This window comes from Ananas comosus, linkage group 23, assembly GCF_001540865.1.
Source record: "Ananas comosus cultivar F153 linkage group 23, ASM154086v1, whole genome shotgun sequence".
NCBI lineage: Eukaryota > Viridiplantae > Streptophyta > Magnoliopsida > Poales > Bromeliaceae > Ananas > Ananas comosus.
This window is the reverse complement of record NC_033643.1, coordinates 7,765,130-7,788,570: the sequence shown is the minus strand read 5'-3', so window position 1 is coordinate 7,788,570 and position 23,441 is coordinate 7,765,130. Positions and strand designations below refer to the sequence as shown.

Genomic DNA, 23,441 nt, shown 5'->3' with positions numbered 1-23,441 from the left:
GGAGGGCGACAAACAGTCGATCTTAATTAGTTAATAAATTAATTTGTTGATTGGTGAAAGATTTACAAATACACCGACTAAATTAAATCTAACTGTTAATATTTTTAAGACAAAATTGTCTTTCATTTTTTAAGGGCAAGATTAATTTTTAGAGGTAGTAACCTGCTCGACAGATCACTATTCAAGATCAATAGTACGAGTAATACTGAAAAATAAATACTAGCGAATTACCAAATTTGATAAAATCCTAAATAAATATTTATTTTCTTATTTAGTTTTGTTACTTACCAAATTCAATAGCCGCTAATTTAATAAGTAATAAACCTTTATAAAATTAAATTTAAAATTCAATTTGAGCTTAAACTTTATAATTGTATATATTAAATTCAATTTTAATTTTAATTTTAATTTTAATTTTCAGAAAGGAAAAAAATTATGTTTAAATGAGTAGTACATTTCAATTCAAATTGTTAGTTTAATATTAAAATAACATGAAAGTTCAAATATATTAACTTATTTTAAATTGTAAATTATGTTGCACCTATAAACCCAAATTTTATTATTTATTTAAATAAAGGGCTTCTACTTTAAAAAAATAAATTCAAATTGTTTAGTCGACAGTGAAAACAAGCATAAAAAGCCCCGCTTATTTCACTGTTCCACAGATGAAGCCTGCTTAAAGAGTAATGATTGGTTTGCTTCTTGAACAAAAAGAGCGCCCCCTAAAGAAAAAATTTCAGAATGCAATGGGTATATCAGTGACGTGACGTAATAAATCAATCAAACTAATCCTTTTAAAAATATGTCCCATCATGATTGTAAAAAAATATTTTTATTGTACTTTTGTTTGAAAAGAAGGAATGTGATTGACTTGTTATTGATGACGTGGTGCAAGTGTGACAGTGTAGAATTCCTCCCGCTATAGAGCCCACGAGATAAGCAAAGAGCAAATTAACAATCTTTGGAGGACTCAGTTGAGCATAGAATGTTGAGCAACTAATGTTAAAAACGAACATGATGATGCTGCACAATCTTGGATTCAACTCGTGACTCAAACGCCCTTTTTCTCTTAACAGAACTGCATGGAGATGAATCAAGTAACATCGCATACAAAGGAAGAATATGGCACAGCACATTGAAAATGCCAATTACCCCATGATATTTAGATATAGAGAGATCTCCTATTAACAGAATAATGAGTTAGCCACACTAACCCGCAAATCAATAATGAGTTGAAAACAAAATTTTCCTCCTGGAAGAAGTACAAGTCCACGAGAGAAGACCAAATTTCATAACATCTAACTTGGAAAACAAACAAAACTTTTTCATTTCGGTGAATCAACCAATAGCCTAACTATGCCGCTTGCTCCAGAGCGTCAGGAGTAGCAGCAGCAGCAGCAGCAGAGCTGGTTGTGACGGAGTCATTAGTACTGGAGTCGGTTAAATATGAGCGAGCGAGAAGAGAAGCACCGACAGTAAAAGACAGGCCAATGCAGCTCCATATTAACTTCCACTTTCTCTTTCTTCTCAGCCGTCTTTGGCGAGCCAATCCTGCACATCCAACAACGAGTGATTAAACAACTCAACAAGGCAATTATAAGTGCAACACAGACTTTCAAGAACAAAGAATTTCACACATCGAAGCAGTGAGAAATTTAATTTATGCACAATGCACACTATCAGCACGTATTGGTGAACAATTTGACGCTGGGTTTATGCGCAACTCACGACATGGAAGACTAGCCAATCTTAAGTCTAGTGCAAAAAATTCATTCTAATGAGGTCATACCATTACAAAAACAAAGATAATACCGAATGGGAATCATATGGCATAATGATTAACTGTAAAAAGGTATTGTTTCATCAAGAACTTACAAATGACAACAGAATAATACCATAAACTCCTACTTCAACAAATAGGATCATAAAAAAGAGTTGATGCCACAAGAGGGTGATAAAACGATATCCTCATTGAACACTCCTTCCAAGTGAAGATTTATAGTTCTTTCATAAAGAGATGAATAAGGGATGACTTTGTATGGGAACATGGTAAGCAAGCCACAAACAGCCGGTGGACGTGGCTAACCCAGCAAGAATAATAGCATATTTGTAAAGTGTCCCCCTACTGGGTTCAATCCTTAGTAGAAATAACAGAAAATAAAATGTCCCAACCCTTTGGCTAATATGATTTGTTCTTTTCAATAGTTTGCATGTATTTTCACTTGCCTTCTAACAATGAAAGCATTGTTCACATACTGGTTGATAGAAGTAAGGACTTCTTTGCTTACACATTGTGCCCACTCAAGATAACAATTGAACCTATAGATCATTCAGCAGATGCAGCAACTTATGGACTTTCAAATTCATTTCTCTAAAATGAATGCATCTCTAAGGCTAAAGGCCTTCACGGGCTTACACAAAGTATAATAAGGTTAGACGAAACATTTTTGTTGTTTCTCTTTTATGTTTATAGCGGATAAAAGGCTCATCCCCAAAACTAGACGCCATGGTATGAAGCAAATCCACCACAATTTAAATTTTAAACTAAAACAAAAATACAATCGTAAAAAGTGTATGCAATTGTCAAACCTGTCTTCCACACGGAAAGATTTTGAAGTTACCGACTGCAAGTGCTAAGCATAGCAATATTATCAATAGCCTACAGTCTTCCACTTAGCAAAAATAGATAGATGTTCAAGTTTTGCTACGTAATTCTACATGGGAGCACAACAGATTTAATTTTGAATAAATAGGGTGATACTTATCCACAAGCAAGCTTCTGGCCAACCGTTAGCCAGCATAAGTAGGCAAACTGTTTGTTTAAATCAATAAAATTATGCAACCATACTCATGTATAACATTGAGTCCATTTAAGGTCGAGCCACTGCCATAGTTCATATATTTATCACAATCAAATTGGAAGATTTAGGCCTTCATTGGCTGTGCTCAACTTTTGTTCTTCCTCCAGCTTTATGACTTGAATCAATGTTCTAAATGCAAAATGTGGTATGCAGCCATGCAGGCAGCCAAGCTAATGCATAGCGTGATGCCGGATGCATATGCAGTCCACATAAGGTGCAATAAAAATATGTACTAAATATAGCAATCATGCCAAATTTACATAACCAATTACATAAAAAATATTCCTAGTATGAAGCATAACTATCAACAAAGATCTAAAAAATTTGTGTCAAACTTACTAGATAGAAGTGTTTGTCTAACTAATATAAACATGTTGTGCTAAATCTATTTATATACAGTTAAAATGGAAGTAGGTAGCATACTTACTTATATTATATATACATTATGTATATATAATGTAAGATGATAAATATTTTGGCTTTTCAATGAATGTATACAGATTTTTTTTGGACGATGTATATAAATTACATATGGTGGAGAATTTCTTTCCTTAAAATATATAAGCTATCAATAAGAATTTTATTAACTTTCATTTATATGAGAAATATTATAATATTTCAGCAAAATTAACATTTTATATATAATAAACATTATATTATATTTAATAATACTATATTTTATTAGCGGTGTCCATGCCATTTCCATATCCTAATTTTTTTAAGCTGTTGAGTATTTGTGTCCGAGTTGTGTTATGTCCCGTATCCCGTGTCCCTGTCCGTGACGCCTAGTCTCCAACTCTTTTGAGCAATGTCAACAAGATTCGGAAACAAAAAGTTATGGGTACAAGGAGGAAAGTAGGAGGCTAAAACTCAAAAACAGGGAGGAACTAACTAATAACAATCTGTCATTTCTGAAAAACTAATGAGTAGAACATGTAATGTAGGGAAAGCAGCGGAGATCATAGAAGTTCTCTTATTAAGTAGAAGACATGGGAAAGCAGCGGAGATCATAGAAGTTCTCTTATTGAGTAGAAGACATGCTTCCAAAGTCATATATACTTCATTCCTAACTGGAAGTTTTGCCAATAGTAATAGTACAAATACAAATTTAGAAATTCGAAAAGCTTCTCAAGAGAATACAAGAACAAGATGGTTATCTTGTGCTTCTCCAGCATCATACTTTCAACAGTTAAAATGATTTTAGATTTCGATATAGCATAACATAATTTCCTTGGGGGGCAGGAATCATAGCATAACATAGCTGATAAAAATAAAATTGACAAATACAGAGAGAAATACCATACCTCTGATTTCTTGATTCCTCTGGGTCATTTCATGATTGACAGTTTCATAATACAGTAGTCGATCTCGCAAGCGTGAAATTCCATGGTTCTTTGAATTGATAATTTCATTTATAACTGCTTCAGATTCAGCCTGTGTCAAACTCCTCTCAATAGCTTCAGAAACAGCCTTCAAAACTATAACCTCCTGGCAAAGTGCAGCACTGTCTGTCTCAAGTTGGGCATTGACAGAATGGCAATCCAAAGGAAACGATAAACCTAACTGAGAGAGAGACTTTGCCATATTTTGCCAGTGGTTTTGCATATGGAGAAGATCCTCCTCCGCTAGCCTTCGTTTCTCTGTTTCTTCGCGAAGATTAAGACTTAGACTATGCAATTCAGTTTCAAGATCTCTTCCAACAGAAGAGGAGGATTGAGAAGGAGAACCGTCAGAGAAGAAATCTGCAAGAAAGGCCAAGTACTGCCGATGTTATCACAAGCTTAAGCTATAAACAAAATCATCATCAAAAGATTAGTCCAAGTAATACCGAAAGGGGAAAAAAACAAAAACAATATAAAAATTGAATTTAAATCGCCCGTCTGTTTGTTCTGAACTTAATGACCAATCAAAATATAAAAAAGCAACAAATAGCAATTCACAAACAAATGCAAAAGCTTCCATCTTTCCAGGTTGATTTCGTTCGGCCAATTTTCACACCCATTTTCGAGTGAAATATGTGGTTGCAACTGTAATCACAGTCGATCAAATTAGTGCAATTTTAATTGGAGATGTTAATCAACAAAGCATGTAGTTCAGAGTAAATTATTGGCACCTTTAACTCCCAAATATATTGCATTATAACCTCTGTCCTCGTTGTCTCGAGAGTTCAGACAATGACAACTGACAATGCACTCTCACACAAAGTTGTTTGTGCTGCTCTATATATCAATGCTGCTCTATATATCAAACCATCAGATGATCCTAATATCAAGCAATAAATTTATTTTTTAGGTTTCATCCGATCCTGACCGCTAGGTGCCTGATTAACTTGTCAGAACTTCATTGAGGATAATGAAAGCCACAGAAATTCTGCACCATCCTTCTCCAATGAGGATTTATGCTTTCTATCATATTCGTACAGTTTTCATTAGAAATTGAGGCACCCCAGAAAGCAAATTTGATCAAATTTGAACTTATTGCCAGATAAGAATGTTTGATTTTGCTTGATTGCATCCAATGTTCCTTAAGTATGCCAAAAAGGACTTTTTCAAGTGCCAAAAGAAAGATCGGCTGTGGAACATTTCAGCAAGATAGATAATTGGCCAGCAACCCATTTCAACTGACCAACAAGCTGCTTTTCTTGCTTGCTTGATAGACAGGCTACCTAATACCCATCCAGTCAACCATTTGGAGGGCCTATGAGATTTCACATGGAGTCTGCGAAAAAAATAAATAAGTAAATAACAAAACTGACCCATACAACTAAAGTGATGACTGAGTAAAATTAAGCTAGCTTTAGATTACACAAGGACAAGTCAATCTAGGTAGAGTTTGGTTGGGGGATAGACTGGCACTGGTGAAAATATCACCACTGTCCGACCAAATAAAATTTGGAATTGTGAAACTTCCACATAGAGGAAGCCGAACTAATCCTATCCTTGGGATAGAAATCATATGAGTTGGAAAATAGTTGCACTATAACATGGTACTTCACCATCACTGGTGATGCAACCCACCCCGTGCCCAAACTAAAGACAACTTAGATTAGATGCTAAACAACAATAGAATGATATTTTTGCCTATCCTTGAGATGAAAATACTTCAAATAAACACTATGAGCGACTGAGTGCTTAGATGAACATTTGATATCATTCTCATGCTAAAAGCCAAAAAGGTTTAGCTAAAGAACCAAGACAAAGAGCAGACTGTTAGACTTGAGTCTATTTGGCTGACCCGCAACCTATGGGATGGGGTTGACATTGTTAACCGCTCCATTAAGTTAATTATGGGAAAATGGTGGGAACGGTTATGGGGAGTTGCATCCACTACCACTACCCCACTACTTGGTAGTTATCCACATTCCACTACTTGGTAGTCATCCTCATGATGGGAAAAGGAAATTTGAACACATATATGGAATGGCCTTTCTCTTTGATGGTGATGAATTACAAGCCTATGAACCCATCATAATTTCCACCATCGTAAGAGAAATAACCATTGCAATTACATAATTGCATTCCGGTTATTTGAACGAGAACCATAGGAGTCGATCAAGATACGGGATCGAGAGGTGCTCGGAGACGAGATTAAGGTGTTTAAGACGATCCTCAAATATATTTTCACCATGGCATCACGTATAATCCACATTTTTCCTACAGTAATTGGTATTAGAGACAAGTTGCCATCATGGTATTTGATTTGGTCATTTTCTTCTTTTAATATGTTTATTTTAGAATTCTTCAAAATGATAGAAATTAGAAGAAAGTGGAATTATTTTACTATTTGAATTTTTATAAGATATTAACGGTTGTACCTGGTAATTGATAGTTTTTTAAATAAGACGACATGTTATTTATTTTCTTACTATTTTAAATGAGAATGCTTTAGTCTAATACTGAAAGAACGAATATTTTGTTCTATCTTATATGCATGTGTTGGATGGAAATTAATTAAAGGTCACATGTGCATTGAATATGATAAAATTTATGATTACTGTTTATTTTCGAACAAACAGAAGATGGTAGCGTTTGCCTATTTTGATGAAACGTGTCTTGTAAACATCTCAGTTCCGGTTCGAAGCAGATGTCAAATGTGTGGTGACCAACTAACATTATCATTACATTATGCTTCAACTGTTCTTAAATACAATAAAATTTTGTTTCTCGCAACCATTAATAACTTGAAATAGTTCTACTCTTTATATTCTTTATTTTCATATGGATCAACAAGGTCTTGCACATCATGTGTAATATTTTGACATATGTTGTTTATATTTGATAGAATGTTTAAGTATTATATCCACCCTATAAGACCTATTAAGATCAGTCAAGCCTATATAGTATGGTGCTTTGTGCACAAAGTGTGTAGATTTCGTCTTAACTTAAATGTAATTATTTATTGTAATTATTAATTGTGTTGTAATTAAAGCGTTGTAATTATTATGAGCCATTTTGTTATAATTATATTTTTGCCATTGCGATGTAAATATGTAATATTGATTATGTGATGTAAAATAGGCTTGACTTACTCAAAATAGATCTAAATTGTGTAAGGGTGTCATATCACTATGCCATTATAAGGAAATAATAATTTCAAATTGGAATAATTAGTGTAGTCACCAACGTGACCCTAATTATGAAAATTTTGAAATTTTTGGCTGCGTTGAAGTTAAATGACATCAAAATTGTGCTTAATAAATGAAATAATAGCACAGCGCAAAAGAGGGCTATTTGTAACGACCCAGCCCACTAGCAATAATAACTCGTTGGGCCCAACCACCTGCCCAAAATGCTTAAGCCCAGTTATTATTACTAGTGTCTAAGTCTCTTATAAACCCAATGACAACCCCTTTCCCATCCGATGTGGGATTATTGGGGTGTCACACTATTATTATCAGATTTAAGTAAAAATAGAAACTACGATTATTTATTAATGCATGAAGTGTTCTATACCTAAAGTATAACATGGACTTGTTATTAATAAGTATGACATACTAGTCTATACTAAAATTGCTTTTTCACAATTATGAGCAAAGCTTCTAAAATATTGCAATCTCGGCAAAAGGAGGGGCTGCATTGACTCCTAAGCATGCTTATAAAAATAAATCATAAAGATTAATAATTTATTTTCTGTTATGGTTTCATAATCATAATATGGGTATGTTTTATTTATTTGCAGCTATTTCTAATTCCGGTATGATTGATAATGGTAATCGCATTTCTTACTTAAATAGATCTAATTTTTTTGACTTGAAAGAAAGAATTATGTTTACATTAGGGTGCACGGATTTAGATTTGAATTTTCGAGTTGATGAACCATCTCCACTTAATGTTAAGAGCACTGACGCTGAAACGGCCTTTTATGAGAAATGGGAGAAATTGAATAGGCTTAGCCTCCTGCTTATGCAGGATGTTGGCAAAAATATTCATGGCTCCTTTTCTGTTTGCACGACAGCTAAAGATTTCATGAAGGCCGTAGAGGATCAGTTTGTCAGTTCTGACAAAACTAAAACAAGCACCCTAATGTCTAAGATGGCTTCCATGAAAAACTTGGGCTTAAGGAGCATTCATTAGCACATTATGGAGATGAAAAATATTGATTTTCAGTTGAACGAGATGTACTTTACTATTTCTGAAACTTTTTTTGTCCACTTTATATTAACTTCCCTACCAGCTCAGTATGGTTCTTTTAAGATCTTCTATAACACACAGAAGTAGTCTATTAATGTAGCACACTGGACCTTTGCAAATTGCGAGGTTCGAGTGTTCGATTTGTATTCCGAACTTTTCCACACTTGGTGGAGGGCCGTCGATGATATACCGGCCTAAAAGTTCGATCTCGAGAGTTTTGGCATAGTCCTGAGAGTTTTTACTCTCGGGGACCGGTCCCTGATAGGAGAGACCGGTCCCCCAGTGAACAGTGCTGCGTAGCCGGCGAGGCAACCGGTCCCTGGCAGTAGAGACCGGTCCCCGAGCACGTCTGCGCGGGGAGAGACCGGTCCCGCGCAGGGAGAGACCGGTTCCCGAACGTGGATTTTCGGGGCAGGCTGAGAGACCGGTCCTAGGTCGGGGAGACCGGTCCTCTGGGCGAAAACTGCCAGCACCGGGCTGATGTAATTTGAGTTTTTGAGGGACCTAAGTGGATTTGTGGCTTTTAATGGCTATTTGGCCATTTCACCCTCTCTCCTCATTTTTTTCCCTCCCACCTTATTCTAGAGAGAGAAGAAGAGAGGGAGAAGAAGAAAAGAAGAAGAAGAAGGAAGAAGGAGCTTGCTTGGAGCTTGAGATCATCTTCTTCCCCATTTTCTCACCTTGGTGCGCTTCGAACTTGCGGTTGGAGCTTTGTGGAGGATCAAACTTCAACCCTCTTTGTTGAGCTTGATTGAAGCTCCTCTTAAGTTGGTAAGTAAGATCCTTACTTATACATGTTTTTTCTAGGTTTTAACTAGATGAAACCCTAGATGGATTCTAGGTTAGATTTGGGCTTTTTGATTGGGGGCTTTGAAAACCTTTTGATGAGTTTGGAACTTTATATAGGTTAGATTGGAGACCCTACTTCCATTTGAAGATTAAGAGAGGTTTTTTCACTTGAGGTGAGTTTTTTCCCAACCTAGGCTCTGAGTCTGGGTTATGATTGAACTTAGCGTCATTCGTTTCGACTAGATGACACTTGTTTTCATACCTTTAGGGTACTAGGAGTGTGGTGGACGCCTTCGTCGTGGCAAACGAAAGCTTTCGTTGACGACGGTGGGTTTGGCTACGTGAAAATGGGGCAAAATGGACCCTATACTCTTTATATTTGTTGTAAAATATTTTTAAATTCATTTCTATGCTAAATGAAATTTATATGAATTTTAGAGCACTTAAAATGCATGCCTTGTGTATTTTGAAAACTTCACTATATAGTAGAGCTATATGAGTAGAATGCATGCATATGGGAAAAGTGTTTATTTGCAAGTGAAAAATACATCACTTATGAGGATTATGACTTGGAATATGTACTTTGGAACATAGTTGTCATGCTCTGGCATAGAGAACAAGAGTGTCATCAAGGGGCACTTGGAACTAGTAAACTATGAAACTGCAACATAGAGACATATTGATAGGCAGTGACTTATCCGCTACATTCCATGTTAAAGACATGATGACATAGGGATAGGCCGTTGAGATACTTGACACATTCCATGCTATTAGACATGAGGACTTGGTACTTGCGACAGATCGTTCGCCTACTTGCCATTGTGCTCATTCGCACATGCTTGTGAGGGTCGCTCCCTACAAGCCGGCACTCCGGAGATAGCCATCGGGATTCATATTCGCCGTGCGGGATTAGGCGCCGAAGTGGATTGCCGTGGGACAGGCTCATTCCTAGGGTGGGGATGATGACTACCACGGGGCCATTAGGCTCGGCACCGGCCAGACAGCCTACGGGTGGGTCTCAGGGCCATAGACAGCCTTCGGGTGGGTCTCTTCAGATTTGACTTTGTGTATCCATTATGACATGTGGACAGATGAGGATTTAGTATACTACTTGGACATTGATTGGAATAGTAAACAACGGAACTTTACTATTTCGCATTATGAACATTATGATAGTTGGAGACTTTACTTCATGCATAGTTGCTTTCATACTTTTACTATTCATGCTAAGTAGAGATATCATGTCGTAGTAGGTTACATTTTTACTTACCTGCCACCTTTCTACTTTTATAGTCACTGACATCTTCTGTAGCTTTGGGCCTTGTGGTGCATTCACTGAAGTCAGTAATTGCCCACTGGGAACTATTTTTAATAGTTCTCATGCCCCCGTTTTGTGGTTTACTTTTTAGAGCCTTCGGCACCGGCGGAGGCACGGGATCGCGGCGAGGGGATCGCTTAGCTAGCTAGCGAGGAGCGGTACTTTGCCTAGGTGGTTTACTCTTTCTTTTTGTAGTTGAGAGAGAGAGTGAGAGATTGTGGATCCATGTATAGAGACCACCTATGTATCTACTCTTAGCACTTGTATTTGGGATTTCCTATTGTATTTACTTTATGTTTTATTTAGTGGATTTACAGTTTTATCCATATCCCTTGTTGTAGCAATTAGACATTTATTATGCTCTGATACTCCTAGATGTCTTTTATTATTGCTTTTATTATTGTTGTTTTTAGACGCCTTATATGTTGAAGACATATGGCGGGTCTGGGCACGCGCCGGGCGGGCTTCCGCTGGGTCCCGGGGTGTGACATTAACATAGCACATTTCTAATATACAACAAAGGAGAGGGTGAGAGATGGAATTACCATTTTGCGATCACGGTCGGCGCCGACTTCTATGCCGATTAGGAGCTCTAGAGGCAAGGAAGTGATGAGAGAGAGAGAGTGATTTGTGAGAGAGACAGAGAGAGAATGATCAGTGAGAGAAAACTGTGAGAGAGAGGAAGGGAGGGAGGGGGTCAAAGAGAGAGAGATGGGGGTTCTGTGAGGAGGGTGCGCACAGTGAGAGAAAGAGATGGGGGTTTTGAAAGGTGGGCGCACAGTGAGAGGAAGAAAGGGAGGGCGCACAATGAGAGGAAGAGAGAGGGGGGTTCTCAGGCAAGAGAGGGCGGCCGGCGGCGGTGGCGGCGGAATCTAAGTGAATCCTTCGTAAGATTATTCCAAAGGTTCGAAAACCTTGGTTGGGATCCCGAAGATTGGGTTGAAGGTTCCCAAGTGGTACTCTCGTGGAACTCGAGAGTACCCATGGAACAACAAGTACCGAGTTTTCTCGAAGATTTTGGAGATTCCTCGTGTTTCGAGGTTTAGAGAATTGGTTTTAGGTTTGGGATCTCCTTTTGGAATGTTTTGTATGGAGATCAGGTTCGAGATAGTTCTAAGAAGAATAACATCTCGAGGATCTTGGAGGTTCCGTGGTTTTAGGTGGAAGATGAGGTTCAAGAAGAAGAAGAAGAGGTTCAAGATCTCCTCAAGATCTCTCTCTTTCTCTCTTTTACTCTCTCCTCCTCTCTTTACCGACACCCTCTCTCTCCTACCGGGTATATTTCACAACACTGTTAACGTAAATTTGGGGAGTTGAACAAAGGGGATCTAGACGGGTCTGACCCGCAAAAAGCGGAAGCCCCTGGCCAGAGGGGCTGGTCCCTGGCCAAGGGCTTGCACCCACAAGGTCCTGAATCGGTTTTAAAGCTTAAAAAGCCGACAACGCGTCGCTCCCTGGCCGGACGGGGAAGTCCCTGGCCAGAGGGCTCCTGGCCAGAGTGGTGGTCCCTGGCCAACGGAGTCCTAAAGGACCGTCCGGTGCGCGTGCCCTTGGCCAGAGAGGAAGTCCCTGGCCAGGGGCTCTCGAGTTTTAGACCCTGAATCGGTCTAAAGGTTTAAACGAGAGGCCCAGAGAAAAACGAGGCAAATACTTGAGGTTACATGGATCCCAGGTGAAATTGAGCAAGTTAAAGCGCAAGGCGAGCAAAACTGCCTTGGGCCATACTAAGTGTTCCCTACACCATACAATGTGAGTCGGAGAGTAAGATGGGAGAGAGAGTGTGATAGGACGAAAGAGAGAGAGATCTTCCCTTTCTTCTTCTTCTTCTTCTTCTTCTTCTTTTCTCTTCCTTTTCTTCCTTCTTTTCCTTCCTCTTCTTCTTCCTCTAGTTGTTTTCCTTCGAAAACCTGGAGAGGGAGAAGGAGAGAAGAGAGAACCTCAATTGGATTTCCATTCGAAGATTGGGATCGAACACTTTAAATCCCAAAAACCTAAAACTCGAAACCTTTATCCCAGTTTACCTGGGGATCGTGGTAACAACCACCTAACCTCGATCTCAATCCCAAGGTTTTACGTTTACCGTACTACCCTTGGGATTCCGTGGTTTTATCCTAAAAATCATTTCATACTCTAACTAGAGTAAACTCCGGAACATTTAGATCAACGATCCATTGTTTTGCGCCCCCGCTTCAGCCTTAAAGCTAAGCAGCTCGCCCAGTTCTCGATAGTCGTTTTATTCCGGTTAACTCGTAGTAAACCTGGTTCTTCTGGCTCCGAAGCAGCATTTCCTGCAGCTTCGCGTAAAGATCTCGGAGGTATGGGAGTTCTCCACCCCCCACAGTAGGACTTCATTGGGCCAAAGGAAAATACGGATTCAATTAAAATAAGTAGCATACAACTAACACGTAATATCCTAATCATCTTCATATAAAGGTAAGGAACGTACGAATGAATCATCACATCGCCATACCTGAATTGTGAACCTGATCCCTCCGTACTCCTAACCCAGAACTCTATTTCTTAGGATATCACCGTTTTCACTACTTGAACCTGTATGGAATCATCTCCCCGTAACTTGATCACATCATCTTTGTGATTTGTTTTTGCTCACCGTAGCCCAGATCACATCATTTGTACTTTACCAAGATCCCTATCATCTCTAGGCCCGTAGATCCTACGTAACATATAACACGTCGTCTCCGTGTAACTGGGATCATCTGTCCCATAGGAGAACACTCCTAACCTAGTATGAGTGATCAGACAAAAACGAAACAGCCACCAGCGAGGTGGTTCCGTGCTCAGAGGCCTCATGAAGTGATCCCCGTCTGCATCAACAGGGCGTCTGCCAGAGCCACACGCTCACGTCAAAGAGGAGTGGATACTCTAACTCTCACTCAGCTCCCAAATTGGATGCCCAATTGATTCACCTAACCCATTATTTGTACTTTACGTATCATCTGAATGTAATAATGGAACTCATTTGTATCACATACAACATCTAATGTAACGATACGTGAAAATATATGAGTACTGTACTATGATCGTACTATCATCAACAAGGTACGTAATAATAGTAACTACCGTACTATCTCATCAACGTCAAGTAAAATACATATATAGATAGATAGAGAGATAGACACGGTCGAATCTGGATCACCTTTTTGGCCGCCGCAGCCCCCGGCTTGGGTGACCCTTGATATAAATATATCAAGAGTGGGGCACACCAAAACGCCATGTCCATGTGTGTCTCTGCTCAGCTCGCTCCTGGTGCCGTTCCCGTATCGCGGGATTCACTCGAATCAATCATCGAAAAGGAAATACGTGATCTCATGGGAGCACATGATCTACTATAAAACCTATCAATAACCTCTCGATGAATATAAAACCTTTTGTACATAAATGTAAAACCTTCTACTTTTACATTATATAAGTTTACTACATTTACAACTTACCAACATTATCAATCTGATAGAGAGAAATATGTGAACATATGGTGAACACCAAGAACGAGAATCAATGAACCGTGAACACACGGAATCAGCTAGTACATACATAACTTAAATAAGAGGACCCGTTTAAGAACATGTACTAGACCCACAAATCGGAACCCGCCTGTCTTCTCCACAACAGGCAAGCCGCGAGGCAGGTCGCGCGGGCTTGGCACGGTTTAACCATCACCTAAGTCCCGCCCCGCACTGTTTATCTAATTCGATCATAGTCTCGTCAAAAGACAATCTAAAACAAACAAAAAAAACGCTAAATTTTAAATAATCCGGAGAACCCGTCTGGTTATGAATTACCTGGAATGGACCCTCGGGTTGATTCTAAAAGTGTATACTCTTAATCCGGGTGTAACCTCTGATTTTCATATAATAACAATAAATATATGAGGAAATAAGAGTTGGATCAACAAACCTTCTTTTACTCTAAATATGAAAGCTGATTTGTGTGCGTGTTTGCCGTATTCGTGCTCGGACCAGCACGCCCGTCGCTGCACACACCAGGTTCGTGGATCAACAAGTATATTTATTATTATTATTATTATTATTTTAGTGTAAGTTTTTTTTATTTCTTTTTTTTAATTTTCTTTTATAGAGAACAAAGGGTTTCTTTTTTTTCCTTTTTTCTTAGTGGTTTTTTTCTTTTTTTTCTTTTTTTTCCTTTCTTATTTTTTCCTCTCTACCACCTGAGTGGGGAAACCAGGGATAACTCCTCCACTCGGGTGGAGATGAAAGGATTTTTTTTTCTCTTTTTTTTTCTTTTTTATTCCTAAAAAAAAACGTTAACCGGAGGACTTTTTATAATTAAAATTTTTATCGGGGTCATTTAAATATAAATGTTTTGATCGGGACTGGAACAGTTTGTTCGCGGTGCAGTCACTGTACGCTCGCCCCGACCCCGGTCTTTCAATTTAACTTATGCCATTTGGTAAGTGGTCAAGTGGCACATATCTATGCCGCTTACCAAATGGCACAAGTGACACACGTCTATATGCTTCCCGCGCCCATTATGTAATTTGTATTACTTAGCAAATAGCACATATCTGTGCCACTTACCAAGTAGCACATATCTGTGCCACTTACCAAGTGGCACAGATATGTGCTACTTGGTAAGTGGCACAAGAAAACATAACGATGGGGCGACCTCGAGGGTGGGAGGAGAGAGTGAGCTAGAGAAAGAGAGAGAGCTAGAGAGAGAGAGACACCGGGCGGGGCCACAGCGGGAGAGAGAGAGAGATAGAGACACCGGGCGGCGGCGGCCGCTGCCGAGCGGGCCGAACAAAGGGGTGGGAGTAAGAGAGAGATCGGATGATGGGGGGTGGAGAAAAGAGAGAGAGAGAGACACCGGGTGGTTCGGCAGTGGTGGCGNGTATTCACTGAAGTCAGTAATTGCCCAAGTGGGAACTATTTTTAATAGTTCTCACGCCCCTGTTTTATGGTTTACTTTTCAGAGCCTTCGGCACCGGCGGAGGCACGGGATCGCGGCAAGGGGATCGCTTAGCTAGCTAGCAAGGAGCGGTACTTTGCCTAGGTGGTTTACTCTTTCTTTTTGTAGTTGAGAGAGTGAGAGATTTTTGTACCCATGTATAGAGACCACCTATGTATCTATCTATAGCACTTGTATCTGGGATTTCCTTGTATCAATTTATGTTTTATTTAGTGGATTTACAGTTTTTTATTATTGCTTTTATTATTGTTGTTTTTAGACGCCTTATATGTTTTAGACGTATGGCGGGTCTGGGCACGTGCCGGGCGGGCTTCCGCTGGGTCCCGGGGCGTGACAATTAATGACCTACTATCAATATGTGTTCAATAGGAGAGGAGAATTAGAGAGAGTGCAAAATGTACATTTGGTCTCTCACCATAAAAATACTTCAAAAGCTAGAAAATGTAAGGGAGGACCCTTTATGAAGAAGCAAAAGACTAATCCATGAGCTAGGACATTTAACTCTGGTTGTAAAGGTGAAGTCAAAAGCTACTTCAGCTGTAAGAGGGGCGACACGACAAAGGAATATCTTAAGTATAAAAAGTGGCTGGAGAAGAAAGGTAACTCCTCTTTTGTCTTCTATGAGTGTAATTTAGTTAAAGTTCTTCTTCATAGTTGGTGGTTGATTCTGGTGCTACTTTGCACATTGCCAATAATGACGTGCACGGATTTCTAAACCAGAGAGAACCAACTGGACATGAACGTAACATCTTCTCAAGCAACAAGATGGCATCATGTGCAAGAGCAATTGGTACTCGTAGACTGGTTCTAGACACGGGTTACATGCTAGATTTGGATGACACATTTTATATACCTTCTTATTTTAGAAATCTTATTTCTATATCTAGATTAGATAGAGTTGGCTACTCTTTTATGTTTGAAAATTTTAGTTTATCTATCTACAAAAACTCTACTATAGTAGGTTCCGATTACCAAACTGATGGGTAGTATCTACTAAATTTTAAATACCAGTTTGAGAATCTTTAGTCGTCCAGCAGGCATCAATTGGTAATAAGTGAATTAAATGAACAATCTTCCATACTATGGCACAGGAGACTGGGGCATATATCTAAGAAAAGAATTCAAAGGCTAGTAAAGGAAGAGATGCTAGAGCCCCTAAAGGCCTAGACTTTACTGACTTTGATACATGTATTGATTACATAAAAGCAAAGTAGACCAATATCTCCAAAAAGTGTATCAAAAGAAGCAACGCTATTCTTGAAATTGTGCACACGGATATTCGTCGAGCATTTACCCCTTGTATTACAGGCGAAAAGTATTGTCACCTTTATAGATGACTATTCACATTACATGATCTTTACCTATTGTTTGATAAGGCAGAAGTATTTCAAACCTTTAAAGATTACAAAACAGAGGTAGAGAAACAGTTAGGTAAAGTGATAAAGGTAGTTAGATCGAATAGAGGTGGCGAATACTATGGTCGGTTCACAGAAATGGAACAAAGAGAAGGACCATTAGCACGATATATTAAAGATGAAGGTATTATATCACCACAGTACACAATGTCTGATACACCTAGTCAAAATAGTGTAGCAGAAAAAAGGAATCACATGCTTAAAGAGATGGTCTGCACTATGCTTTGTCATTCTACCATTCCTTTAATATTGTGGAGTGAAGCTTTAAAGACAGCAATAAAGTTCCTACTAAGGCAATTCAAAGAAGTCCATATGAGCTCTAGACAGTATGCACTTTGGGGTTGTCCTGCCGAAGCTAATATTTATAACCCACATGAAAAGACATTTGATCCTAGGAGAACTGGTGGATACTTTATTGGTTATCCTAAGAGATCGAAGGCTTACAAATTTTATTGCCCAAGAGATACACCTAAGATTATAAAAATAGGAAAAGCTGGATTTCTTGAAAATAGCAACTTCAGTGGGAGTGGCATACCTCATGAAGTTAATTTTTAGTCATCACAAAATTTATCAAGTGATATGTAAACTCTACTGCATACTACTGTGAGTGTGATTCGAATAGAAGAGCCAATCCCTTCAGAACCAATTCTCGACCAAGTTGTTGCAGTAGAGTCACAATCAATTCAACCATCGCAAGATGTGGATCAAGGAACAAGATTGTGGAGATCTACAGGAACAAGAAAATCCACTATCCCTTCAGATTATGAGGTGTCTCTTCAAGAGCCAAATAAAGATTTGGAAGACATAGATGATCTGATTTCCTTTTCACATGCCATAGAGAGTTAAAACTCATGTAACTGGTGTGATGTCATGAAGGAAGAGCTAGACTCTAAGGATAAAAACCAGGTTTGGGATCTTGTAGATCCACCTGAAGGAGTTAAACTTATTGGATGCAAATGGATATACAAAACCAAGAGGAACTCTAAAGGTGAGGCTGAAAGCTATAAGGTCAAACTTGTAGCTCGAGGTTTCACCCTAAAGAGAGGGCATAGAGTATAATGTGACATTTTCTTTGATTTCTTCAAAAGACTCGTTCAGAATTGTTATGACCCTTGTAACTCATTATGATCTTGAGCTACATCAAATAGATATGAAAACAGCCTATTGAATGGTGATCTAGAAGAAGAGGTATATATGAAACAACGTCAGGATTTCATTACAAATGATAAAAGTCATATGGTATGCAAATAGAGAAAGTCAATATATGGACTTAAACAATCCTCCCATGAGTGGTTCCTTAAATTCAATCAGGTAATCCTGTCATACGGGTTCAAACCAAATACCATTGATAGGTGCATATACCTAAAGGTCGGTGGGAGTAAGTTCATAATATTGGCATTATATGTTGATGATATTCTGTTTGCCAGCAATGACTTGGAATTTTGCGTGAAACAAAGAGATCTCTTTCCATAAGTTTTGAGATAAAGGATATGGATGAAGCTGCTTATGTTTTCGGCATTGAGATTCATTGAGATAGACATAAGGATGCGTTTGGTTCACACTATCTTTTTAAGATTGCTAGTAATCCAATAGGAATAAAAAAATATGACGGTGTTTGGCTAAACGCACTAAGTAATCTAGTTGGTAATATTAGATTTACTTGGGAATGAGATTCATCCCAAAGTACTAATCCCATTCCCTTGAGGGAGGGTGGGTATCCTCATATTAATAAATTGGGGTAACCATAATATGTTTAATCTTTTTATTTCTCCTTACCCTCCAGCTAGTTGGTATTATTTTCTTTTACACTCTAACCTCATATCTCTCTCTAAACTTATCTTTTTTTCTCTAAACTTCAACTTTTTTTCTCTCTCTAAACTAAGCTCTCTCTCCCCCTTTTTTTTTAAAATCTCAACTCTCTCACTCCCTCTAACCTCGACTCTATTTCTTTTTCTATTTCTTTAATTATGCTCTCTCTCTCTAACCTATCTTCTCTCTCCCTTTTTTTCTAAAAAGATGTTGAAATTTTTTATAGCATTATTTAAAATTAATTAAAAAAATAAATTAATTAATTGTATATTTTTTGTAATATTAAATAACATGACTAAATAATATGACCGTACGAAACAAACACAGGAATGCCACATTCTTAGTAATAGGATGAATAGGAATAAGATTCTTGGACATCTTTTTATTCCTAGTAATGTTTCATAGTGCGAACCAAATGCTCCCTAAAGGTATTCTTGATTTATCTCAGCAGATTTATAACTCTAAAGTCCTTGAAAGATTTGGAATGCAGAATTGCTCTTCTGGACCTGCACCTATTGTGAAGGGAGATAAACATAACTCCGAGCAATTCCCGAAGTATAAAATCGAAAGAAAGCAGATGAGGAACATACCATATACCTCGGCAGTTGGGAGCTTGCAGTATGCTCAAACGTGTACTCGTCCGGGCATTTCCTATGTTGTTGGATTACTTGGTCGTTTTCATAGGAGCTCTAGTATAGAACATTGGAAAGCTACCAAAAAGGCCATGTGTTATCTTCAAGGAACGCGAGATTGCATACTCACATATTAGAGATCTGACCATCTCGAGATTGTAAGTTACTCAGATGCAGATTTTGCGAGGGTGCCTAGATACTAGGAAATCGACAACCAGAAGAATCATCCTACTTGCAGAGGGTGCCATTACATGGAGAAGCATCAAAGCTTCATCCACAATGGCAGTTGAGCTTATAGCCTGCCTCGAGGCTTTATCGCAGGCTATTTGGCTAAAAAACTTTATTATTGGCCATAAGATCGTAGACTTCATAAAAAGGCCACTACAGATATACTGTGATAATTAAGCTGTTGTTTCTTTTGCTAACAACAACAAAAGCTCTAATTCATGCCGGTATCTGGATATAAAACTCTAGGGCTACGTTTGAAAATAGGATAATGCGATTAGCGATAAATTTTTTTTATCCCTAGAATACCTTCATATTTTAGGATAGAGAGGAATGAAAGTATTTTTTTTGTTTGGTAACTGGTAAGGTTCTGGTATATTCCCCGGAATAAACAAAATGATGTTTGGTAATTTTATTGAAAAAAGAGAAGAATAATGGGAAAAGTAGATTTTGATATTCCAAAATGCCAAATTTGCCCTGATGTATGGCTCAAATTTATTTATTTTAGATTTAATTATCATTTTAAAAAGTTATAATATAAATTCAAAATTTATTAATTTTTAAATTTTTAATTTTTATTTCAATATATGTTTGATATTTGAATTTATATATAGTTTTACATTTTGACTTTCAACTTAAATTTTAATTTTAATTTTAAATCATAAAATTTCAATTTCAATTTAAATTTTGATTATGAATTTAGATAGTAAATTCAATTCTTCTTAACCAAATAATAATAATAAGTTGATTCCAAACCCAATTCCTATTCCTATTGTGAACCAAACAAATTAATAATTATTTAAATTCAAATATACATATAAGTAAACATATAGTTTATTTATTTTACTAATTAAATATCTTATTATTATGGTTAAGCAATAATAATTTTCTTATATGTACAATAGGAAAGAAGGTTGGTGGGTTGGAGGATTCGGAGTAAAGCAACGAGAATTATGAGGCGTCATGGGAAAAGAGAAAGGACTTTCATCACTTTGCCCTTGATACCTCTAGGGATAAATCCTTTTCTAGAGGGAGAGTGGAACTATTTTAACGGGTTATTCTCGAAAAAGTTGGAATAACCTGCTTTGACAGGAATAAAAAAAATCTTGCCAAATTTTTTTACGTTTGGCAAAATAGAGAGAATAAAATAAATTATTTCCCAGTAATTCTAATATCAAATGCAACCTATGTGATTAATGAGCGAGTTGATAATCATATAGTATCTATAAATCACATTAGAACATGGTATATGCTTGCAAACCCATTTACCAAAGCGCTAGCACTAGGATTGTACACAGTACATGTAAAGAATGTGGGTCTCACTAGTTCCATTTCTATGTAAGTGATTTTACATTATGATATTTATGTAATCACATTCGATTTGTTCGATTATCCATTTTGGTAGCACTAGGATTGTACACAGTACAAGTAAAGAATGTGGGTCTCACTAGTTCTATTTCTATGTAAGTGATTTTATATTATGATATTTATGTGATCACATTCGATTTGTTCGATTATCCATTTTGGTATTTTGGATTGTTGAATAGGTTTAAGATTATTCTATTCACAAAGTTTTCCACAATAAAGTACTACGCCCAAGATGTTGATAGTATTGTGGTACATGGAAGGTCATACTCACCATGTTTTGGGTATTTGCCGCTATGACTCATACTACTAATACTTGTGATAAAGTATAAAGTTTCCTATAAATGTTGGAGCGGATGATAATTCTCTTTACTCGTGGTGCCACATTTGGATTCATGAATTTTCGAATCCCATCAATATTTTATATTTAACATATATATATATATATGTGTGTGTGTGTGTGTGTGTGTGTGTGTGTGTGTGTGTGTGCGCGTGTGTGTTATTTTATCTTTAAGTTGTGGTCATGTCAAATAGGCCAAGTGGGAGAATGTTAGTCTTGAGTCATATGACCCATATCGAAGTGGCCCTATTTGAGCGACCCGCAACCTATTGGATGGCATTAGCATTGTTACCTACTCTATTAAGTTAATTATGGGAAAAGGGTGGGAACGTTTATGGGGAGTTGGATCCATTACCCCAATACTTGGTAGTTATCCACATTCCACTACTTGGTAGTTATCCCCCTGATGAGAAAGGAGGATTTACAACATATATATGGAATGGTCCTTTCTATCTGATGGAGATGAATTACAAGCATGCGAACCAATCATGATTCCACCATTGTAAGAGAGATAACCATTGCAATTATATAATTGCATTCCGGTAATTTGAACGAGAACCATAAGAGTGGATCAAGATATGGGATTGAGAGGTGCTTAGAGACAAGATTAAGGCGTTTAGGACAATCCTTAAATATACTTTGAGCATGGCGTCAGTTATAATCCGCATTTTTTCCAACAAAGACCGCTTCCTAGACTACCCACTAACTGAAGTCAGATTGGTAAACAACACCGCACTCGGATCAACATTTTTTAAAGGATAGTAACCACAAATATGGACTTAAACTAGTACACACTAATTTTACCCCTAAATAAATTTTGCATGAGCAGTATACTGATTGGTCACTACTCAAGCATTAATAGATCCCAGATAGTTGGAACTGACGAAAGAATTAAATCCAGTGAATGCAGAGATCATCAATGCTATGTCCTTTTTTTTTTTAACTGGGGAACTTTTTTTTCCTTCAAACCAAAGTGAAAGCATACAATGCAGATTATACATAACAAGTTCACAGGATGTTTGATCCTCAATTGGCACAATTTATCAAGCAGATGTCAGCTAATTATTCCAAACAAATTACCAACGAACACATCAGAGGGAAAAAAAAAAAGTGTATACCTTCGCAAGCATCGAAGAACTCGCTCTGGCTGAGCAGCGGCGGCGACCGCGGCAAACGATCCCCAAACCCCGCGCTGCTGCTGCTGCTGCTGCTGCTGCTGCTGCTGCTGCAGCTCGGCATCTCCGGGGGATCGAAGAAACCCACATCCTCATCACAATCACCAGCGACATCGGCCTCGCGCCGCCGCCACTCTGCTCGCAAGGCGTCGAACCCTCTATCCTTTGTCTTCGCCTTCGCCTTCGCCTTCGCCGCTGCATCATCATCGCGGGGCCCTTTGAATTTGAGAGCGTAGGGCGGAGAGGGAGCGGGGGAGACGCAGTGCGCCCTTTGCTGCTCCACGTCGTCCTCGCGTCGTCGGCTGAGGGATGATGATGATGATGATGATGATGATGAGCTGCTGGGCTCGAGAAGCCCGTGAAGAGCGATGGCGGTCATGGCGGGCGGCATCGTCGTCTTCTACTCCCTTCTCCGCCCGCCGTCTTCCTCTCCCTATTCCTCCGAAAATATGCTCTTGTGACGGACGGAGATGGGGCGGCGATAATGAAACAGAAAGACTTCCTGGGGGCGAGGGGGCCTAGCCTAGTAGTACTACACTACTACCGCCGAGGATTCAACAACAAACAAATACGAGAGAGGGTTGGGAGGTTGTGTTGGGACTTGGGAGCGCGTGGGACCAACAAATGCTTGCTGCTGTTTCCTTTCTTTGCCCCTGGACCAAGAAAACATCAAATCCCTGCGCGACGGCTCCAACCCCCGCCCATCGATCCCCCGCCCTCTCCAACGTGTTGTCCTACGCTAGACCTTAATTTATTCCTAAATTTATTTAGGGTTCGTTTTGGATACGATACAAAACGTCCACTTATATGTATAAGATATTTGAGAGCTTCAAAACAGTACTAAACTTTTAATAGAATACTAGTAAACGACCCGCGCTTCGCGGCGGATAATCAAATAATGGTTAGTGTATTTTTTTTTTTTAAATAGAATTGAT

General features: G+C 38.3%; 1 protein-coding gene across 1 annotated transcript; it reads right to left on the bottom strand.

Annotated features, from left to right (window-relative positions):
- Positions 1,136–23,231, bottom strand: LOC109727782. The gene is made up of 3 exons (XM_020257956.1): positions 22,450–23,231; positions 4,166–4,603; positions 1,136–1,551 (listed from the first exon to the last, which is right to left on the bottom strand). Exons 1-3 carry the CDS (start codon positions 22,895–22,897, stop codon positions 1,355–1,357), a joined length of 1,083 nt encoding a protein of 360 aa, XP_020113545.1. The 5' UTR covers positions 22,898–23,231; the 3' UTR covers positions 1,136–1,354.